General features: G+C 35.8%; 1 protein-coding gene across 5 annotated transcripts; it reads left to right on the top strand.

Annotated features, from left to right (window-relative positions):
* Positions 1-1,989: 1,989 nt before the first annotated feature.
* On the top strand, positions 1,990-21,006 carry LOC139976453 (fibrinogen-like protein A). Of its 5 annotated transcripts, none has more exons than XM_071985209.1 (8): positions 1,990-2,130; positions 2,555-2,667; positions 2,933-3,029; positions 3,691-3,799; positions 13,122-13,510; positions 14,763-14,945; positions 17,337-17,598; positions 20,100-21,006. In XM_071985209.1, exons 4-8 carry the CDS (start codon positions 3,742-3,744, stop codon positions 20,360-20,362), a joined length of 1,155 nt encoding a protein of 384 aa, XP_071841310.1. In that variant the 5' UTR covers positions 1,990-2,130; positions 2,555-2,667; positions 2,933-3,029; positions 3,691-3,741; the 3' UTR covers positions 20,363-21,006. The 5 variants fall into 5 exon arrangements, with proteins under 5 accessions (XP_071841310.1, XP_071841312.1, XP_071841311.1 ...); XM_071985211.1 differs by having other exon boundaries at positions 2,933-3,060; XM_071985210.1 differs by having other exon boundaries at positions 2,555-2,724.
* The last annotated feature ends 2,407 nt before the right edge of the window (positions 21,007-23,413 follow it).

Here is a 23,413-nt window from a genome sequence, read left to right as displayed (position 1 = left end):
GACAAAAAAACGATGTTATAATCCCGTTTTTATAACTTTCCGGTGTGCTATTTGGAAAATTAAAAAAAAATGTTGCTTGGTAACATATAAACTACATTATATATGAAAATGAGAGATTTTTTTCTGTCACTATCGTTCTACTTTAAAGTTTACATGGCGTTCTATACGCCCGCTAAGTTTACGGCGGCCTGTTCAATTTTCAGTCAGCGCGCTATATATACGGCCCTGTCATAAAAGTTATAACGCTGCCGTCAGCCAGAGTACGGTAGAATCGGCAGAACATTTGCTAAAATTAAATTAATTGTATTACCGTGTCTAACACGGCTTTGCCGGAGTGAAAGAGGTATAATGGTTTTACTTTCCTCAAGTGTCCAAACTCAAGCAAAGGCTAGGCTAGGCCTTTGAACAAATCACATATTGTTTGTTCCTAGGCAAGTGTACTGTTACTGTTAGTCAGGAAGTTAGTGTTACTGCAAGGTTAGGCCTAGCCTATATTATACATTTGAAGACAGTGTATCGACTCTTACGAACTTACATTTTTAAACTATTCAATCAACATGTACATAAAAGACTGTGCATCTATTCCCCAATCTTGTCTTAACTACAATTCAGTCTATCCAGCAAACCATCACATTTGAAGACGGTGTACCTATCCTTCCACGCGAATCAAAAAAGTTTTACAAATTAATTCCTGTGTACAATCCGGCCTAACTTTAGAATCCGTACCATATGAATGGGAAAGCTTACTTCGAATCGGCAGAATAAGGTTAGGGGTTAGAAAGTAGGGTTAAGGAGTAGGGTTAGGAATTAGGGTTAGGAAGTAGGGAATATATTTAGGGTTTAGGGAGTAGGGTAAGGAAGTAGGGAATAGGGTTAGGGGTTAGGAAGTAGGGTCGATTGGTACGGATTCTAAATTAGTACCTAAAATCCATTCCTTAAATGTATCTCTCCGACATGGGTTTCGAGCCTTTCCGCCATCGGGGAAGGATCGAAACCTATGGTGCTGGAATGGCACTGCATAGTAACTGGAACCCTGTGTTACACATGTAGTTATAATGATATACAGTGTATTTCTTTGAGTCAACTTGCAGCCACTTTTTCAATAAAAATTTCAATCTGCAAACCCATAACAGAAATGGCAAAATTTGCCACAGTGAAACAATGAAAACATCTATTTTGTATTTTGATATATTTTTGTGAAATTTCAATGCTGTTTATGTATTACATTACAATGCTGGATTGTAGTATAAAATTAGTTTGACTTGCACCTTTAATTCAAGTACTGTATAATTCTCTCAACTTACGGTGCAATTTGGTCAAACCGTCTATGAAATCAAATAGCTGAAGGATAGAACTAAACCAGTGAGTAACATCAGCAAGATTGTCATTACTGCTATCCTTTAAAAGAACTTTATTGCCATTACTATCGCAAACTTACAGTATTCCATCATATAACATTGGCCAAATTTACAGCAATGACCTCATAATTGCAATAGTTAGCTGAATGGGATTTTTGTCACATATTTTGGTGTTAGCATAGAACTGGAAATTTCTACAGGAATCATAGTTATTTTAAGGTATTTGATGCCATGGTATAAAGGACAAAATTTCTGAGTTACTAAGATGTATATATCTGGGAAGATATGTATATAAACCTTGTTCTGGAATGTAATTATGACGGTAGTTACCATACAATGCTTTTGCTACAATGTGTTTCTAAGCAACTTTAAATTGGATTTAGAGTTAGAACTTTGTGAAGTTTAGGCTTAGATGTCAGTGTGAAACTGTTCTTGTAAATGATCACAGTAATTTGGATCACTCTGGCTTTGCACTGGTACTCAGAAAATTTTGTGGTACTCATCCTCAAGGCTTTGAACTGGTACTCATATCCCTACCCTACCCCTAACTTTGTATATGCACAACAAGTCTGGCTACTACAAATACATAATTGTATTTATTCTAATTGTGTTGTTTTTCACACAGAGATGGTATCCTAGTGCATTGCTGCTGATTGGCTGTTTAATCATGCCAAGTGTTGTCTGTACCATCTGTTCAGAATGTCTGGAGTTAGATCATCAGGTGGTCTCTGCATGTCCCTGTGGGCATGTGTACCATGAAACATGACAAATGGTTAGTAGTAATTTAAGGTCTTCTTTGATGGTCTTCAAACTTGTTACCATGATGATGATAAATAATGCAAAAAGTTTCTGAAAAAAAATAATACTGGAGGTTGTAACTGTTCACATTATCCCCATTACTGGTGAGAGCTACCATTGAACATGCTATTTTACAGTAGAGTAGTTTACCTATTATATTGCAGTATATTTGTTCACACTTTCAATTAATATTTATTTTGCACATTTAGTACCTAGAGAGTCAGTCTTGTGTTGCTGCTCAAGCTCTTTATGACTTCATTCATCTTTAGTTTCTTTAAGTAATCTCTTTGAAGTACTCCAATGTTCAGTTACAAGACTAAGCTTAAGAGAAACTCATAAGAAATAACTGTTAATTTGTTTTTTTCCCTTACATTGTTGTCCACATCTTGTTATTTCAGAATGCTCTTGATGAGATTCAATTGAAAGTGACCAGTCTAACTAAGGAGAAAGGTGAACTGCACTCTGAAAGTGAAGGGCTCTCTATACTCTAGTGGATTCCTTAAATGGCAGAGTAAGGATTATGACCAAACAGTTAAAACAGGAACAGATGATCAATGATGGTTTCAGAGTATGACACTTTCATCTTCAGTTTTTTCCATATTTATATAAGTCTGTAAATCCCTTTTTTGATAAGCTTGGCTGTAAATTTCCCTTTACTTTACCCATGAGACCAAAAATGTTGAAACAGGAACAGATAGCCAATGACGGTTTTAGGATATTTACTTTCATCTTCAGTCACTAGAAATAGAAACAATTCCTTTTTTCTTTGTTTTCAGTGAGTGGGATTTCCAGAGCATTCAATACTTGAAAGATATCCAGGTATATTGTAGTGAATCCGTCAAGCAAGATCTAGACAGGAAGCCTCTGTAAAGGGTACGTTAAGCTTGTCAAAACAGACAAAAAGGTTACAAGTACTTTTTGCAACAGAGATAAAGACAACAATTACTTTCTCCCCATTTTTAAAGAGTTATGTTTTAGTTTGTGTCTCTGGATTTTAGAAAATGTATTTATTTTGGTGTTCTATAGTTCGTAGAAAATATAGAAATATATGAGCAGCATATGATAAAAATCGATGCTGAAACTGCCTTATGTTATTGTTATTAAAAATTTGAAATTTGAAATCTTTATTATGTTGACTATTGTCATAAACGTGTGTCTTTTATTCAGAATTGTTATTTTTATCTTCATAGGTTAAGAAGTGCAAATTTCATGTCTATGAACCTTGAGATTTGAGATTTAATTATCATTTTTATTTGAAGTAAGCTTCTGCAGATACACAGAGCTGTAGTGTATATCATTGCTGCCTCTTCAGAACAGTAGAATCTCAGTAGATTGAGCTGTTATGACATAAATGTTTGTATTCAGCCAATCAGTGATTGGAATGAACATCAAAATGAATATTCATGTTTTAATTTCTCACGTCATTGTTTAAGCCTGATATGAATAATCTCTCCATTAGGAATAGAGTCATTTCATTCCCTATTATCTTGGAAGTGACAGGCTGTTTTCCTTGTTGTTTTTCTGTGTTGGACAGGACTTTCAAGAAGAGGAAACTCCCGTTCTTGGTCAACCAGTTTCAAGCAAGATGTTGCTTTCTCATCTGCTGTTCCTATCACTAGTGTGTGTGACTATCAATGGACAAGGTAAGCACAATATAATTGTTAAAATACTCCTGATTAAAATATAATACTCGCCACACTTCCCCTCTGCTGCCCCTTTTCACCAATATGTACCAGTTTACACATATTGTTCTTTGTTAATTGTTAGAGTGTAAAGTGTGAATCACCCACCCAACCCCCCCCCCCCAGCCAACCTCCCTCTTTCATGGAGAATAACAAAAGTACTACCATACTTATCAAGCTGCAGATGCACATCCTTAAACCGTATTTACTTCTTGTTATGTTCATACTTCCAAATTTCATACATTTTCGTTTATACTGATTAGCCAATACGAAAGATGTACAGTACTTTACAGTACATTACATCTGTAAAACTCTAGCATGGTATTTTAATTTACCGTTCAAAGATCAGTTGTTATTTTTAACCTGTCATATCGCACACAAGTTAACTTGATAAAATTATGTACAAAGCCAAAGGGTATATAAGTGAACTTGTCAACAAACAGGCAATCCTTTTAGTTAATATTGACATTCAGTGACATGTTACTCACAAAGGCAAAACAGCTCATGCTGAGACAATCCATGAACCTTACAGTTCAGGAGTGTGTGACAAGCTGTTTGACCTCATTGTCCTCATCATCTTTGACCTTTTACAATAATCAATTATAATATAAACATGGAAAGTAATATTTCTTACGTATAAAGGTATGACAGTCTCTGCCAATTTGGCATACGGGTCATTCCGTGTCAAATGTCGCGATCGGATGGCCGTTGCTGGACTCTCTCCAAAAATTACCACCATCATTGCATGATTAGAGCACCATGAAATGAGCATATTCTGAAAATTTCAGTTGCATTGCTTCAAAATTTGCCGAATCATCACACTTTGAAATTCCGCAATTTGTCGCCACCGTGGCATTTTCTTGTGAGGTCTGATTTCCAGCAATTAAATATCCTATTATATTTCTATTAAAAAGCCTATAGACTAAATAATATGATCTTGTGGAATTACGTCAACTTAAAAATGCCAAACTATTCAATTTGGTTATTTTTTGCAAAAAAGTGCTATTTTTACTGATGTATGTCCAGTCCAAACAATACACAATATTGATTACATGATTTCCTGTAATATATTTGTAAGTTGTGCAGCTAAGTTGTTATTTCATGCTGCGATTCTGCATGAAGAGGGGTTTTGATGCCAGTTCTTTTTACCAACGTAACCATGTGAGAGCTGTGAGGGTTTTTTAACTAACTTGTAAATATGAAGTGCCGACAACTAACCAAACTCAGGGTTGTAGCTTTTCTCAATTAATGAGGTTGTAAAGTTGCTCTGATGTACAAAATAGGTCGTCTTTGACAGCCAATAGCTCAAAACGCCTCGTATTGAAATATCTCTTGGTGAACATAGTTTGGTCAGATCCAGTTCAGTTGGGGCTCTATAAGTCATCCAGGAAAGTTCAAGGAAAGTTCATATGTAGTATTGCTTTAAGCACACTTAAGTGCCAGTTCTCCATTTTCACCCCGGGGGGGGGGGTATCAACAGGGTCAACAGGTTACTGTATCTCAAATGGTGGAAAAATTGGCTCAAGGGTTCAAAGATTGGCTCAATTGGTCTCAAATTGGCAGTTTTGTGATTTATACCAGGTGACTTGTAGGTTGTCAGAATATTTCACTGTGCCTTTAACCAATGTCATGTAGATCTCTCAGTCTATAATAACAAATTTTGAAGGGAGTTTCAAGCTCAAAATTGGTAACAGAAAATGTCCTTATTATTCATACAATCTATGTGTCTACAGGATATTTCAGATAGGAATTGAAATAACAATTCCATACTTTACAATCCTTACCAGTGAATTAAATGGTTGATGCTTTTTGCTTTCTGGATCCAACAAATTGTCAATAAAGTATTAATATCTCTTCTCTGTTCTTGATATTCAATCTAAAGACTAATGCAGCTTTCTTATTACATGGTTTGTCAAAGGCAGACTAAAATTTGACATTTTGCAACATTTTACATTCATAGCGTATCAGTAGCGTGCACAGGATTTCCATGTTGGGGGGGGGGGGCAAAAATTCAAACTCTCTCCCCCAACTGATTTTGGTAAGGAACTTTGGTGGAAGTTCCAGAGGCAAAGATTTTATGAAGAACGGGAGCTGCCCTGGGATAAATGAAGCTTCTCCAAGAATTTGTTTTTGTTAGTGTCAAATGGTGAATTATGAGGCATATTTAGACTATAGTTTAGGTCCATATAAGTACTGTAGCTGCAAAATGCAAGATTGTGCACACTCAAAAGATCATGGAGGGCCATGAAGTATTTGATAAAGGAGGGATGCAGTTGTGGGTTTATCGAAGCTTACTCTCGTGTAGCAGGGGGGGGGGGTGGTGATCGGGGTCGACAGTTCTCAAGAAAAGAAAAACTTGGAAGTCAAATGGTTCATTCTTTGGTATATTTAGACTATAATTAAGATCTATTTAAGTAATTCTAAATGGAAGATTGTGCTACTATAATTCTCAATTCTTCCCAGCTGAATGCAAAAAAAAACGGCTGATGAACCGAGGTGCTCTTATGTGATGATCCTGCTAGATGTATCTGTATACATAAATGTATAAATGTGAAATGTATCTAGTTTGTATATATGGCCTGACTTTCGATTCAAGGGCCTGTTTTTTATTGTTCTGAGGGGCCTAAAGCAGTACATTGGGGACATTTTAGAAACGGGCTGGCCGTCTTAATACTATACCCGATGTACTGTAGATTAAAGAATGGAACATCATATGTAGATGAATAATCAATGTGCGCTAAAACAAGGACATGGGGCCACTTTGGATTACTGACTGCACAGGTTCATACCAATACCAACCTGTTTGGTTTTGGCGGAATTACTTTACTTTTGCCCCAATAGACTGCAACGGCCTAGCCTCCGCTATTGACCAAATCTAGAGTTAACAACAGTACATCGAGAGACTATGTCTACCAATTTGAAGTGTTTATTTTTCTTTTCTGTAAGCGTGTCATTATCTATCACCGGTCAGCTTGAAAATAAACAAATGCTTTAGTCTGTTGTATAAATGGTGCAATAGATGTTTGAAGTCTGGCACAGGTCAGCTGGTTTCCAAGCCAATGACCAACAAAATGAGCTCAGCCTACCATGTGTTCATATACTGTACACGTGTATCGATGCTAGCCTATTAACGGTTGCTGTTGCTATCTATTGAGACTAATAGCAAACTGTCTGAATGAAATTATCTGAATGAAAATGACAAACAAACAACTTTCATTGACTTCTTAAAGGGATAAAATTCAAATAGGGCCTAACCTGTAGTGAATTTAGTAAGAAGTGACATGAGATTATGAAAAAAAAAATAACAACAGAAATGTATGAATGGATACAAATAATCAATTCTTACACATCCAACACATATTCCAACACATCTTTGAAACTACCTAACAACAACTTTCAAGTATCCAAATGCTATGTTTAGTTGCTTGGAAATGCGGTAATTAAAAAAAATGAAAAATTTCATTTATGTTTAAAAGTAGAATGGCGTTTCAGACATTTTAGTGACGTCATAATCAACATAGACAGGGACATGATGGTTTTGCTGCGCTGCATCAATATTTCATTTCAAATTTCTTTAGTGCAACTAATTAAATTGATTCAGTCCTTATAGTCTAGATAACAACTCCCTGGTAGAAGTAAAAGCTTCTTCATATCTGAGAAAACCCAAGAAGGTCAGAACTTGAGAGAATCCATGTATCAAAAATTGATAAATTATTTGAGCTGCAGGCAAGATGAGCTTTAACATAAATCTATATTACACCCACCCAATCTTACATTACATCTCATACTTCTCTCCCTACCCCACCCTCCCCACCTCTGCCTTCATCCAAAACCCTCCTCTAATCTATCCTGACCTCATAGTCACCTTCTCCCAACCCCAATGTCAATCCACCCAATTTCCAATCCCAGCATCCACCTCAGGACTCCAAGCTTTAATTTGGTGTATGCATAACATGCGTCATGAAGGAGTGGTGTGTATCGTAGGCAAGGCCAAGTTCCATATCTATCAATCATTTCGTTTTGTTCAACTCTTGGATAATAAGGGTTGTTGATACGAATCATATCTTACAAGATGAAAGTACGTATAAATTCTAATAATGGTTTGCCCTTCGTTTGACTTCGTTCCTGATTTGAGGTCTTTAAAATGAAATATATTACTGAAGGTAAATAATCGCACAAGTTCAATGTTTAATCTTAGCATTTATTGCCGAAATGAAAAGTAAAGTCTCTTTCAGGTTACCTTGGTTCCTTTTGTTACCCTCCTTTCTTTCCTTTTTCTCCAATTTATTTACAATCATAAATGTTTTATGTAGATTTTAGACAATTGAAAAATGAAAACAATATTGATTAGAAACGTTTTAATATAATATGAGAAACCATGAGGGAAATAAAGAGGTGAAAATGGCCCTTAATTACACAGGAGGAAAAATCAAGAATGGCAAAAGTTAATAATGATGTCTCGACCTAAAGTACATGTTACCGATTCACGGAAAACATAAATTGTTTGCTATAACGAGAGAGCGAGAGAGGGAGCTTGACATTGCCTTTGATCAGGACAATCTTTTGTGGTTGTTCAAACAATACTTCAAATAGATATGAAAATATTGATCATCATTTGATAACAATAAAGATGGGACAGAGCTAAATATCATTTTGAAATTATGAAAGGAGGTATCACTAAAATCTGGTGAATAAAATGTCATGTAGCCATGGAAAGCTCGCCTTTGAAGCAGTTGGTTACTTTAATCCATTAATTAAAAAGGTAGGAGGCAACTTTCAAGACACTACATTATCTAATTACATTTATTCTAGATATTGGGTGGACAATTATTAATATTTTGCACCTCTACTCACCCGGATATGCCACTCTCATGCGTTCTCTTGTAAGGACAGTGTTTCTTTTGAATTGTTTTGTGTCAGGTGAAAACTGTACTGAGCAGTACTTAAAATGAATAAAATCAGATGATTTCTTAACACTTGTCCTCCAATAGTTTTAATAAGATACCAATGCTTTTGTCAAAGTAAACACAGTAACTTTAGAACAATGTAATAACACATTGTGAGTAGGCTATGCTATGCAACCCTAGCTTACTACTGTCCCTGCGTGTTAACATTTTTCCTAGAACTTTAAGTATCCAATGAAGAAATGTTTTCATAACATTGGTGGTCTTATAAGTGGATTTGTGTTAATTATATGCAATGAACGCAAAACATACATTATAACAGACTGAGTAACACATAATAACATTCCTGCAAGATATTTACTATCAATTAAATCCATCTAATTTATAGTGGGGCCCGACTTCCAATTGAAGGGCCCGTTTTTATTATTCCCAGGGGCCTTAAACAGTACACTGGGGGCATTTTACTTACATTACTGGGCTGATCGCCTTAATACTATTTTGGTCGGCCCGATTGAAGACAAAAGAATGGGACATCTAGATGAATAAGCAATATGCACTAATACAATGTACACAAAGGGCCAGTTTGGTGTACTGTCTGCAGGTTTAGTACCAATAGTTACTTGTTTGGTTTCAGCGATATTACTTTACCTTGGCCCCGGGGTACCGCACCAGCCTAGCCTGCGCTACTAACCACATCTAGAGTTAGCAACAGGACATTGAGATACGATATCTATCAGTCTGAAGTATATATTTCTCTTTTCGTTAAGCCAGCCATTATCTACTGTATCACCAGCCTGAAACGAAGCAAGTACGTTAGTCTTTTAGATAAATGGTGAAAAAGATGATTGACATCTGGCGCATACCTGTTCATTTCCAAACTAGTTTGAGACATTTTAGTGACGTCATAATCACTATAGACAGAGATATACTGTATATGATGGTATTGCTTCTCTGCATGAAGGTTTCCTTTCAAATTTCTTTAGTGCAACTACTTGAAATTGATGCAGGCCTTAGTCTAAATGACAGCTACCTATTACAGAAGTAAGCACTTCTATATTTCTTAGAATGACTACAATAAGAGAGTCAGAACTTGGTAAAACTTTTGTTTTTCCAGATGAGCTCTTAACCCATATCATACCCATTCCCATCTTACATTCCTCTCCCCCACTCCCCATCCCACCTCTGCTTTCTCCAAAAACCCTCCTCTAATCGATCCCGACCTTATAGTCACCTTCACCCAAACCCCAATGCCAACCAAACCCAACTTCCAATCCCACACCAGCCTCGAACATGTGTGATTAAGAGGAGGCTTTTATTCTAGGGCCTACAGCACGTTCCATATCTACCATCCATTTTGTTTTTGATCTTGTTCAATTATCATATCATAGAAGGGTTGAAAATGCGAATTCTAACTTATGAGATGAAAGTAGATGGAATTCTAAAAACAGCTTGCCTTTGTTTGACTTCGTTTCTAATTTGAAATGAAACAAATGAACGATTTTGGTAAATATGTCATAAACTTATGGAAGGTAAATATATCGTACACATTCAATATTTACTCTCAGCGTTTCGTGCCAAGCGTTTAGTGGTAAGTCTTGGTTTTGATGACAATAGAAACCTATGCAGTCATGATGGTCTGTGAGAGTGTATGCGTGGGGTTGTACTGTGTGAATGTGTGTGTGTGTGTGTGGTGCCCAGCTTGTAAACACAATATTTCAAGACAGGAATCATGGATACCATTTGTACTTGGCATGTAGATGCCCCATATTGAGTAGAAGAACCCTATTGCTTTGGTGGAAGTTAAAGTTCATCTAAGATCACCAGAGGTCAAACTGTGGAAACCTTGTAAAGACAATATCTCAAGTTAGGAAGCATGGGAACTTCTCATACTTGGCATGTGGATGCATTAAAGCAAGTAGAAGAATCCTATTGTTTTTGGTGGAGGGCAAAGGTCATATGAGATCACTAGAGGTCAAATTGTGTAAACCTTGTAAACACGATATCTCAAGAAGGAAAGCTTGGATCAATCTCGTATTGCGTGTGAAGGAGTACCACATTAAGTTCAAGTAAAGACAAAAACTCAAGGAGGGAAGGTTGGACGAATCTCATATTTAGTATGTAGTTGGTACGCGTTCAGTACAAAATTTGATTGAGGTCAAAGGTCATTTGGAGTCACGAGACTCCAAATTGTGGAACCTTGTTTTATAAGCTATCGTCTCTCCCAATGTGCGTTACGCCTCATACTAATAGGAGGCTATGGGCAATTGGAGATGAGCCTATGGGCATCCGTAGAATCTAAAACAGAAAGCTGGACCAAATTTGCATTGGCTTCAAGGTGCCGCTTGGAAGCCTTATTTTGCGTGCAAAAAAGGTGTACTTTGCAGTACAGCGGTTCTATTGGACGTTTTTCGTCGTATTTATTTCACCTTGGATGTAGTTTCGTTTTCACCAGGCAGCGTTTATGAAACTAACAGTTCGTCTAGTTAGATTTTTTACTATGACCACATCGAAATAATTGTGTAAAACGGTATTAGTTTGGCAGTGAGTTCACAAGCTTTTGTCTGGATCGGCTGTTGATCGCAATTTGTGTAGTCTCTTCCACCAGTTTCAGCATAGCTAGGCCTTAAAAGTAACGTTCGACTTTCCTCACATTTATGATTATGGGACAACTTGAACAAACCTGGGTAGGCCTGTGAGCAATTTCTTGTTGTCTAGGCCAGCAACGGTTGGGTAGAATAGGGTTCGTTTACACAACAACGTGAAGAATACGAGTCAGAATACCAATACACTTAAGATGGCAAAACCTCTCCTTCATTATTTCTTAAGGCAATTTTCCTACTGGCTATCAGTCATAATTCGCAAATTATAGAACAATTTAAGGAGTTTCGAGACAAGTTTGCTGTTGTTACTGCTAGGATTTTGGAAGAGAGATGCTCTTACAACCTCAGATTATCATTGCGTAAAAGATTGCTTTGATTTAGGCAGTAAAATGGAGTAATAGCGATATTTTTCGCGCATCAATCTGCAGCTAAAAGCCATATAAATAATTAGGAAAATGTACGAAGTCGCTGCTCTACTTGAGCAGCGGTTCAAAGTAGCAGTGAGGTACTGTATATGCATAGGTCTCCCGCACACCTAGTTTCTGTATAGTACATGCCTAGTAAAGTAGAGGAGCCCTAATGTAACAGAAGCCAAGCTATCTTCGTAGGTATTTTTACAGATGTTTTATTTTTAATTTTTTGAGACACTGCAGTAGGCCTACAGTAGCTGCTTATTTATGATTTATGATTGTTCAACACTTACTTTTGGTGGAAAAAGTTTTAATATTGTACTGCAAAGAAACCTGACTTTCTAATGCGCAATTACGTAGCACCATGCATCTGCCTAACTGCCTAACATTTGTTCATAGAAAGTATTGATGTTGCAGATCTGTACTTTGGAGACTTGACCAACAATCATAGGCCTAGTGGCGAGTGGAATTTGGCGAGTAGATTTTTAGTCACCGTCTCCAAATAGCAAGTATTTCAAAAATATTTGTCGAGGCCTGAAAACCTTCACAACATGATTTCTCATGGTAGAAATCATGGATACTTTTCATACATGGTATATGGATTTGCCATATTGAGTACAAGAATCCTATTGCTTGTGAGGTCAAATCTCCAATAGGTCACCAGAGGTCAAACTCTGAAAAACCTTTTACATGATGTAACGATGGAAATCGTGGATACCTCTAATACTTTGTGTGTGGATTCATAATATTGAGTACAAGACCCCTATTGTTTTTGATGGAGGTGTGTATAGCCACGTACAGTAGACTGACCTGTGTTATCATGCCATAGTGTCATTGTAACAGCTAGTTCTGGTTATACTAACAAGCAGAAGTCTGGTGCATTGAAGTCATCGAAACCTCAATGCATTTTGCATTCTGGTTTCCTTTTGTTTCCATTTCTTTACAATCTTTGGAAGATGAAAATGTAAACAATCGACGAAATATCAATTAAAAATGTTTTAAGATAGTACTGTATGAGACACAATGAGGGGAATAAAGAGGTGAAAATGGCAGATAATCATACGTTAGGAGGGAAATTGATTAATGACAATTGACAAAAGTGAATCATGTCTTAATATATGTAAAACATGCTACCGTTCCTTGGAAAGAAACAAGTTTGTAATAATGAGAGAGAGGGAGTAAGCTTGCTTGAAATAGCTTTTAGTAGAGACAGTTTTATTTCATTGTTCAAACAATACCTCAAATAGATAGGAAAATAATGATTATCGTTTGATGACAACAGTGATATTATATTTATGCAAATAAAACAAGTTTTGAAAGGAAACGTCTTCCCTCTCCTCTCATCCCTTTTCTTATCTTCCTTTTCAAGCTTGCCCCATCGCCCCCAAAGCTGGTGCAATAACCACCAACACAAAAGCTGACACCCCCACCACCAAAGCTGGAGCAACCACCACCAAAGCTGGAGCAACCACCACCAAAGCTGGAGCAACCACCACCAAAGCTGGAGCAACCACAACCAAAGCTGTAGCAACCAACACCAAAGCTGGAGCAACCACCATCAACAAAGCTGGAGCAACCACCACCAAAGCTGGAGCAACCACCACCAACAAAGCTGGAGCAACCACCACCAAAGCTGGAGCAACCAACACCAAAGCTGGAGCAACCAACACCAAAGCTGGAGCAACCACCACCAACAAAGCTGGAGCAACCACCACCAACAAAGCTGGAGCAACCACCGCCAAAGCTGGAGCATGCTCAGTAAACTTTTAGTTTAGGCCTAATTAAATATAAGGTCATAAAACTGTCCTAGAAAATGTAACATTAAAGCCATTTTGACAACCTCCTGTTCTCCTTTCTTCTGGCTGCTGTTTTATCGACACCAAAAACTACAGAATTGTTTTGTATTAAATATAAAATTAATAATTAAAATGTGCATTTATCTATACGGCATCACCTAATATTCCAAAAACAACAAATTATGTTTTACTAGTAATATTTAAATTCTTGTTTAAACTTGGAAGTATTTGTAATAATGCCTGTTGTAAATCGATAGGTATTTATCAAGTAATTTCACTGATAATGTTCTATTTACAATCACCTGCATATCGCAGAACATATTAAGAGGAACCACATGTCTCCAGAAATCCAACGGTAAATAGGTGATCTTGCTTTCAACAAAGTGTTCCCCAAATCCTTCCCGGGTGATATTCTAGTAGAAGTAAGCTCCTTTACGTTTCTCGGAAAATGATTAACTAAACTAGAAATTACAGGTCATACGTCATAACAGAACTACAAACTTTGGACGTTCTCCTGAAATCTTTCACAACATTTCACAACAATAACAGGGTGCTGGCTTTAACACCTTCGTGGAATATAAGTATTCTTGGTGATCTGTTTCAGAAAAAGCTCTGCCCGGCACCTTCACCGTACGTTATGTGTTCGGGGTTATACGAGAAGTTATATGGCAAATGAGGGTTACTCTCCGTTTACTTCATTCCAACCACCACCTTTTCCTCTCTGCCCTCTTTTCTTACCATTTAAATGGCACATACAAAACAGATACAAAAGAGCCAACATTTAAAGCAAGCATAAAATACAAAGGCAGGTAGACTAGTTGCATGACAAGAGTTACATACCATGGATGCATAGCTGTAGATACAACCTGTAACAAAAGTGTCAAAGATCTTCTCTACATACACACTAATCGCCTCCTCATCTCGTATCTTTCTGCTCCCCTTCGTTGTAGTAGTGTGACTCATATTCCTCCTCAGAGATGAAAATAATAGATCAACTGAAACTGAAACCTAATCATTGCCATTAACTTATATGAAAGGTATGTTAGTAACAGAATCAAGCAAGAAAAACTTCAAACAATTGCTGAATTGCTCTCTTTTCGAGTTCCTATTCCTCTAATTACCATCCCTCATCTTGCCTTGTTATTCCTTATATTTCCATTAATATCTCCATTATCATAACTCCCAAGCTAACCTTACTCTTCATTTAATTCCAGATAATGAGTATTGTTAATGGTATCCTGAGAGACTGTACAGCAATCTACAAAGCTGGGTGCAAGATGAGTGGCATATACAACATCACACCTAATGGTTGGACTGAAGGCCCTTTTGAAGCTTATTGCGATATGGAGACTGTTATTGTTCCGAACTTGAAGTTATGCTACCTACATGGATGGACTGTAAGTAAATAGAAGGTTTACAACCATTGTTATTTACTGTACCCTGAACTCCATCTATACTATCTTGTACAGGGAAGAACTCTGTGGTTTTAGGAAAGTGTTGAAATGCCAACATTTCAACCGGCGAGCTGGGAGGGAAATTTAAGGTATATGTTGTGAAATGGATGTAAATAATTGATTTGAGAAATTCTGTCTTTGACACGTTGCTGCAATATGTTGTCTTTCTTTATTATAAACTAGATTCAACAACTGTGTAAGATTTCTGAAAGGAAAAAGGGAAGAAAACAGTGTAAATAGTTGCATAAAGCATACTTAGTAAGTAGTAAGAAAATTATGCCACAACATGGTTACCAGTTTTTCCCCACATAACGGTGTGAAATAAGCCCAACTGAAACTTATATGTAACCTTTAACTATGTGTTTAAAACTTACGGCACTTAAGGACATCCGTACAAAACATTCGACAAAACATTCCCAGTAGCCTTGCCAACAAAGGAAGAAATATTCAGCCGACTAGAACCTGTAACCTCTAGGTCAACTTATAACTTAGCATATAAGCATATACATACACAACTTAGGGTAAACAAGTAAAAAGTAGGTTCATAGCAACTGTATACATCTTTCGACCAGTATCAGGTCATAAAAGAACGAGCTCACAGGCCTAACCAAGCAGAACCACGTGTAAACAATCCCCACCATAATAGCCTAGCCCGCAATACAAATAATACGCTGGATAACTACACTTTACACTCCCCTATTAAATATACAGCTAAATAAACGTTGACAAGCAACTAAACAACAACATACCTTAACATCTCCACTGAACGTTATACGTTTGAATATATAATGTGAACTGCAAGGTTGCACCGCAGCGCGATGGTATGTCTCGTTGAAAGGCGTGCTACAACGCATGTTAATAATAAAATATGAAAGTTAAAATACGGAAACTTATATGCGTCATAGAGGGAAACAATTACACGACAGTATATATAGTCTAGCTAGCAACTTTTGCATTCGGCTAGTAATCCGACGATTTCTTCAAAAGTATGGCGTTTAACCTTTAACTATTAACATTGCGATTCATCAAAGGAGCGCTCCCTTTATATCATTATTTTTTACTTAAAGTGAGCGATACTTTACAAGGTATCAGTATTTTTTTCATTTATATATATATTTTTATTTGATTGCTAAACATGTACCCAAATTCTTTTTTTTTTGCATATTATATAATAATCAAACACAAATAGGAATTGGGATTGTTTACAATATTGCTTTCATCACTTGAATTTAAATTTGACTAAAAATGGTAATGGACTGCATTGGTATGAGAATTTGATCATGAATCTAGGATATCAATTGCATTTCATGGAATCAGAAAAGTTGCTTTGATAATTATTTATTGAAACCTTACAACCTTGCCACCGGATTGAATTTGTGAGCAACAGGCTCAGATATTGTCTACAACTCATGACAAATTTGTCAAGCAGAAATGATGTTGAATGTCGTCAAATGTTGCTCTGTTGTTCTTATGAGATCGTAAGGCATAGACTAGCTAGCTGCTTTTGAACTCGGTTAACAAATTACTGTGATTTTGTCAAATGTTTGGAGAAAGGAGGTTAAGTAGGGGTGCTCTGTTGTTCACTTGCAAATAAAAGCACATTTTTGGTTGAGATCATTGTATACATTTAAAAATAATGGCTTAACTTTTAAATGTTGGGCCTGAACTGAGGAGCCGACGTTACCAACCATTTAGCATTAAAGGAGCATTGCAGAGGTGAATAATTTTTAAAGCTGCATTTCTAGAAACCTAACAGCCAGAGAAACACTACAGAGCACCCAAGGTATCATACTTGTTGGACTATGACGTATCAACACTAAAGTTATACCACAAGTCATGCCTTGAGTGATTAATCGTTAGTTCTATGGCTGTTGGTGTATTGTCGGGAACATATCTCGCATGTTAATATCCTGAAACATTTTATGGAGTCTTGGGAATGGGTAGATAGTTTCAATACAGGCACAGATCAAGGGATTTGAGGTTCTACACCACACTCCTTTTTCAATTCCATACCAACACAAAATCAGTAAATAAAAGTAGTTATTAAAAAAACCTTGTGTGAATACATAATTTATAACCCTAAATATGCCTCGAAATGCACTATTCTATGTCTAAAATAATTTTTTATGTTCTCAGAGGAAGGAGCCACACCCCTTACATGGGAGTCGGCTTCAAGGACCCCAGAACCACCACCTCCTTTGTAAAATCTTACATCTGTCCCGCGCAATAAACCGTGAATGTCTAGGTATATTTAATCTTTGACCTTTAACCATTTTTCTTCTTTTCTTATTGTATTCCTTTAATTTGTTCTTGTTTGTTTGTTTTCTTGCAAAGGTTTTTCAGCGTCGTGTGAACGGTTCTGTCGACTTCAATCGTAACTGGGCCAGCTATAAAGATGGGTTTGGGCAGCTGGATCATGAGTTTTGGCTTGGAAATGAAAAGTTACATTACCTGACAAAGAATAAGGAGTATAGACTTCAGATCCATCTTGTGGGCAGCAGTGGGACTACATACCACGCTTGTTATCTGAAATTTCACATCAAGGAAGAGGGGGGAAAGTACGAGTTGCATGCATCTAACTTTCATGACACCAACAGTAAGTAGACAAACGCAATTGTGTTTGCAAATCCATAGTGATTCCGTTCGTTTCTAGACGTGAGTGTTAAATATTGGCCTAAGGTTATGAGTTCAAGCAGAAACAGTTCTCATGCTGTTTGCTTTCTCCAGGTGAAAATTTGTGTGATCTTATGTAAACTTTCCCCTTAAGTTAAGTATGTGATGATTTGTATTGCTTTTGCTAATTTGGTAAAGGAGACACAAAGTCCCCTGTGATCATTGGTCGTTGTGTTAGAGAAATATGTGTGGACAACTTCCTCCAAAAGTTAAGAAAAAGCTTATTCCATCATTGGAAGATATCAAGGCTGAAGACTTGAGCAAGTCTAAATATGACATCATCACACCACATGTGTTTCAACTTTTAATGATTTTCTTTACTTAGTACAATACTTGCTGACACTATAAAATTGAAGTTAATACAAGATAATGATGAAAGCGGTTTCAGTGGGAATGTAAGGCTTATTTTTAATAGTTCCAGGTATAAGTTGGTAACGGTAAGCCGGGCCTTACACGAGTAACGTTAAACCGAGCGTAAACATAAATAATCATAAATAGTCTTCAAAAGCGGATATTTGATTAATAAGTTCTTTTTGATTAACTCTTGGTATATAATCTCAATGATGAATATAATTTTAACTTGGGATGATGAAAATACACGAGCATAAATGCTGATTATAGATATAAATTACGGAGCCCTCTGTTATACGTATGTAGGCTTCGGGAGATGAACTTAAACTCCCCGATACGTCTTTAGGAGACACTTAAACCCCCGATTCCAAAATAACAAATTACGACGCGATGCACAAGGCACGCGCTCTGTCCTTGAACCTGATTGTTCCAAACTTATAGCTAACCCCTCACCCAACTCTTGATTGGTTGAGTGCCAACCCAATATGCAGATGAGCACATGCAAATGAGCACTCAACCAACTTGAACCGGTTTATCTGTCTTCCAGCCCCACAAACCGAATCATTCAAAACAAAACATCTGTACACCCTTCTAATAGCGCGTGATTTATAGCCCGCCACACCACAGAGCAAACCACCAAACGCAAGCCATGTGTGACGTCATAATAGCAACAAGTAAACAATATCTTAACACAAACTAGAATACGCTTCACAGCAACATTCTAATTTGAAATTATGAAAAGAAACACAAAGAAAAAGCAATATGTGCCAAGTTGTTGTTGTTGTTCTTTTTTACGGGGGTGGGGGGGGGATTGGATTCTAAAAGTGGAAAAATGCAACTGTATAAAGAACACATCACAGACCAATTGTGGGGTCACATGGGCATCAGTATTGAATTGTTTAGAGAAGCCGACGAGGGGAGGGGAAACTAGGAGGGGGAGCATCATGATTGGGGCAAATCCCCTGATACCGCCTTCCTTTATGCCGCCACTGCTTATCTGGAATAGAGCATCTTGTGGATTATCAACATTGATGAAGAGAATGCTAGCAATAGAGTTAAGAGATTCAATATGGAAAATAGAAAAAAGCAAACAAATAAAATTGAGAATAGAAAAAAAAACTCATGAGAAAGATACTACATATGGGAGCTTGAAACTTTTGGCATCCTCTAAATTTTGTTTACATCAAAATAAATGGTTTATGAACTCTATGATATATAAGTCAGAAACTGTACACATTTAGGATTGGTCTATCGTTGTGTTGCTAAAAACCATATGTCCATTATCCTTGAAAATTAAACATATGAAGAGTAAGCATAAGGAATGAGGCCCAAGATTATTCCACAATATATCGAACCGGTTAAGTAAAAATCAGGGTAAATGGTTCTTTATATCGTGACCTCCTTTTCCCACTCTCCTTTCTACTCTCCTTGAAATCGAAAATGTTATTACTTGCTGGTTCCAGTGATAGTACCTGTCAGAAATATCTAAGCTCACTCAATACATATGACATGTACAACACATCCCGGCATTTACTCTTCTGTTTGATTGTTTTGACCAAAATGTCGCTGATTGTTCATTCTGTTCCTTTTTTATTTCTCTATAATATTGTAATAATTTTGAAATGATCATAATAGGACTGAATTTGTAGAAAGCAATTTCATGCTTGCACATGTAAAACTTGTTCCCAGCTGAACTTTGAGATAATATTCTCATTATTCTCAGTGTTAGAATAATAACAAGCATATGGGCAATATTGAATTTAATTATTAAGACGGTGGGGACTGAATAATTTACGGAAATTAATCAAACAGCATGTTACCTAATCTAAGCTATGACAACGTAGTGTTTACTTTTTCTCAATCTATCCATTTGCACGTTCTAAAAAAGTTGTATGCATTGAAGCCAATCCGTGAAATTATTGTGAATATTTTGGTCAAATAAATATCTTTGTGAAATAAAGAACACTCCAGAGGCTAAATATCATTTGTGCACAATAAATCAGAGATGCTAATGCAGGTATCTACCGTATATCTCATCTGTTATTATTCCATCGATATCTTTATGTCTTGCAGGTCTCAGTGATGATCTTAGCGATCAGAATGGTAAAGCATTCAGTACATATGACAGGGACAATACTGAAAGTAACAACGATTGTGCCGATATCACACAGGGTGGTTGGTGGCATGAAGCATGTGATGGCGATTACACAAACCTTAACGGTGTCTACGGTTCCAACCAGGATTCAACCTCCATTTACTGGAAAGGTCTACCCAACGGAGAAAGCATCATATTCTCTGAGATGAAGATACGACGTTGTATAAACTGTGATTATTAAACATGATTGAGAATTGTTAATACTATCTTTTAAAACTGTTTCTGTTACAACTTTAAAGAAAAAGATACCATCGAAATTCATTTCATCAATTTTGTTTCAAATTTATTGTCCAAATGTAAGATCCATTATGGTTCACCAAACAATTAATAAAAGATACGGTTGAATTACTAATGATTTTGTAAGTGTATGATTCATCCTTTAAATAAAAAAAAATAAAATAGTTGAAATACGATAAAATAATCATTTTGTAAGTTTGCAGTTATATTTTTCAATAACTTCAAACACTCAAGGTAAGGAACTGATTGCTGCAATTTGTTTTATTAAAACAAAAGAACTTATCACTTCATCATTTTTTTGACAATTGCTATCATATTTACAGCTTTATATCTTTTACTCTTTGAGAGTAAATTCCTTTACCCCATTTTTAACAAAATAAATATATATGTATAGTTTTCTTTTGAAGGTGAGTAAATTGGTACTACTGTTTTAAATCGATATGAATATTTGTAGATTTTCTTAGTTTTCTATTTCCTTTGTATTGATATATGAAAATTAAACTGGAGTTACTGTTTAGCCTAAATCGTCAACCCTGCAAAAGACTTGTGTCAGAAAATATTATTCAAAACAGATTTGTTATTTTTTTTTAGAAAATATTGTACTCCTTGAAAAGATGTAAATAATTCTTACCAAAAAGTCAATACTTTGAGAATAATTGAACTTAAAACAGAAAACAGATGGATCTAAAAAATTTAGATAAAAATAACATGTATTTTTGTTTAGAATAAACAAAAATAACCTGAAATTGTTTAACAAAATGGAGAAAAGAAAACTTATTTTCATGTATTATGTTTAGTGTTCAATGTAATTAATTGAGTAGAAGACCACAAGCTATAAAAATATAATATTGTACTTATACATCAAAACAAGATTCTTTTATTATCATCACCACTTTTGTCATATTGGTATATGTAATGGACATTGTAACCTAGATCAGTCTAAGAAAAGTTGTATTTTTTTCCATTCTATTCAAACTTGTTGGTTCCGCCTCAAATGTGAGCACACACAGATGCTTGGGAAATAGGTGTTAAATTTAATTTGGGATCTTCATGGATTTACATTGCAATGGATTAGATAACAGCTCCAACAAAAGTGGGTCATTTTTTATTAAATTGAATTCAACCAAACCCTTCTTAGTTTATTTTATAGTGAATTAAAGTAGCATGAGGTCTTGCACTATATTTAGAAACCTCAAACAGAAAATTGATTTGAAGGGGAGGGGGTGGGGGGGGGGAAGGGTAGCATAGTAGGTATGGTCTTATCGATGTAAGTATTACGTTAATCATATGATCGTTTTGTACTTCAAATGTCTTGACTAATATTATTTAACTTACCGCACATTATATATGGAATTGGAAATTTAATGTTAATATGTACTCAAGATATAATAATAGATATATAGATGTATGAAGATTTATGTAAATATATATATATATATATATATATATATATATATATATATATATATATATATACATATACATATACATATATATACGTATATATATATGTATATATATATATATACATTACTACGTTAATCATATGATCGTTTTGTATTTCAAATGTCTTGACTAATATTATTTAACTTACCGCACATCAGTTACGGAATTGGAAATTTAATGTTAATATTTACTCAAGATATAATAATAGATATATAGATGTTTGAACATGTATGTATATATATCTATATATATATATATATATATATATATATATATATATATATATATATATACTATGCGTATTTATTGAATAAATGTGGTGAATGTCATTTACCCATCTGCTGTTTTTTTTGCCCTTCTTGTTTCTTTGGGAAGCAATTTGTTTCCCAGTACTAGGTCCAACTTCATCAGCTCTCCAACTGACACATACCCCCCCCCCCCATCCTACCCCCACTGATTTCCCACCCTACCACTACCCTGCCTTAACTTCCATTAAGCTCTTCAGGTGAATCTATACGTGCTACACATAAAATGCTAGAACAGATAACATCATCTTAAAGCGTCTTTGTTGGTTTTATTCTGACTATTCACCCATACATAGAGCAAGTCAACCAGCCATCTATCTTAAATTATTTTTCTTCAAAATAACCTATTCTCTGGTCAGCTTTTAATATTTGCTTCATTTGATAATTAAGTCGGCAAATGAATTGTCAAATGCAATTAGAAACTGTAAAAATATATTCATCGAAAAATAAAGCCAGGAATTTTGTTATGAAGGATAGAAAGTAATATTCATATCAAACTTCCTTTATAAAACATAATGAGTCATATATATGTGTAAAAGTAACATTATATTAACCAGTTTGAAATGAGAAATTAATCAGCAAATATGGATATCTCAATGGATCATTTGATTTTTTTTTAACCTTATTGTAATATAATTTCGACCAGCATTTTGCAGGAATTTTCTTACTTCTGTAACAAAAAACAATGCAGTACCAAACATAAGAGTTCAAAAGTGCTTTCATTTGATGTCCTTTGAGTCAATCCATTGTGGACTCAATTATTTCCAAACAATAGAAAACTAACTTATTTTAACAAATTTAAGCTTTTTTTCTGAGGACGCCCGAAAAAGTTATCTTCACTGGGCAAAGATTAATCACTGAGTACATATCTTGATTGTTCCTATCTACTAATGGGTATAAGGAAAATGACAAACCTCTCGATGTGCAACTGGGATGTCACATCTGTTTGCATCACGTTCACAAAGCCATAGAAAGCTATAGAGACAACTTCCAAGTATCAACATTTCGAAAATCATATTTACGCTCAATGCCCCTAATAAGATGCATATAATATATTTGTCTACTATTAGTGTTTATAACTACTTATAAATATTTGCGCGGGGTTCGGGGGGGGGGAGGAGTGATAGTTAAACCCCACTCACCCCCAGTCAATTAGGAATACTACGCAACGCTAGCTAAATCTCCTACAGTTAATCTGATATGGTTACAACTTCAGGCTTGCTTTCTTTAAAAAGTCATAACTC

This window comes from Apostichopus japonicus, chromosome 11, assembly GCF_037975245.1.
Source record: "Apostichopus japonicus isolate 1M-3 chromosome 11, ASM3797524v1, whole genome shotgun sequence".
NCBI classification, from domain to species: Eukaryota; Metazoa; Echinodermata; class Holothuroidea; order Aspidochirotida; family Stichopodidae; genus Apostichopus; species Apostichopus japonicus.
This window is presented reverse-complemented; position numbering and strand designations above follow the sequence as displayed.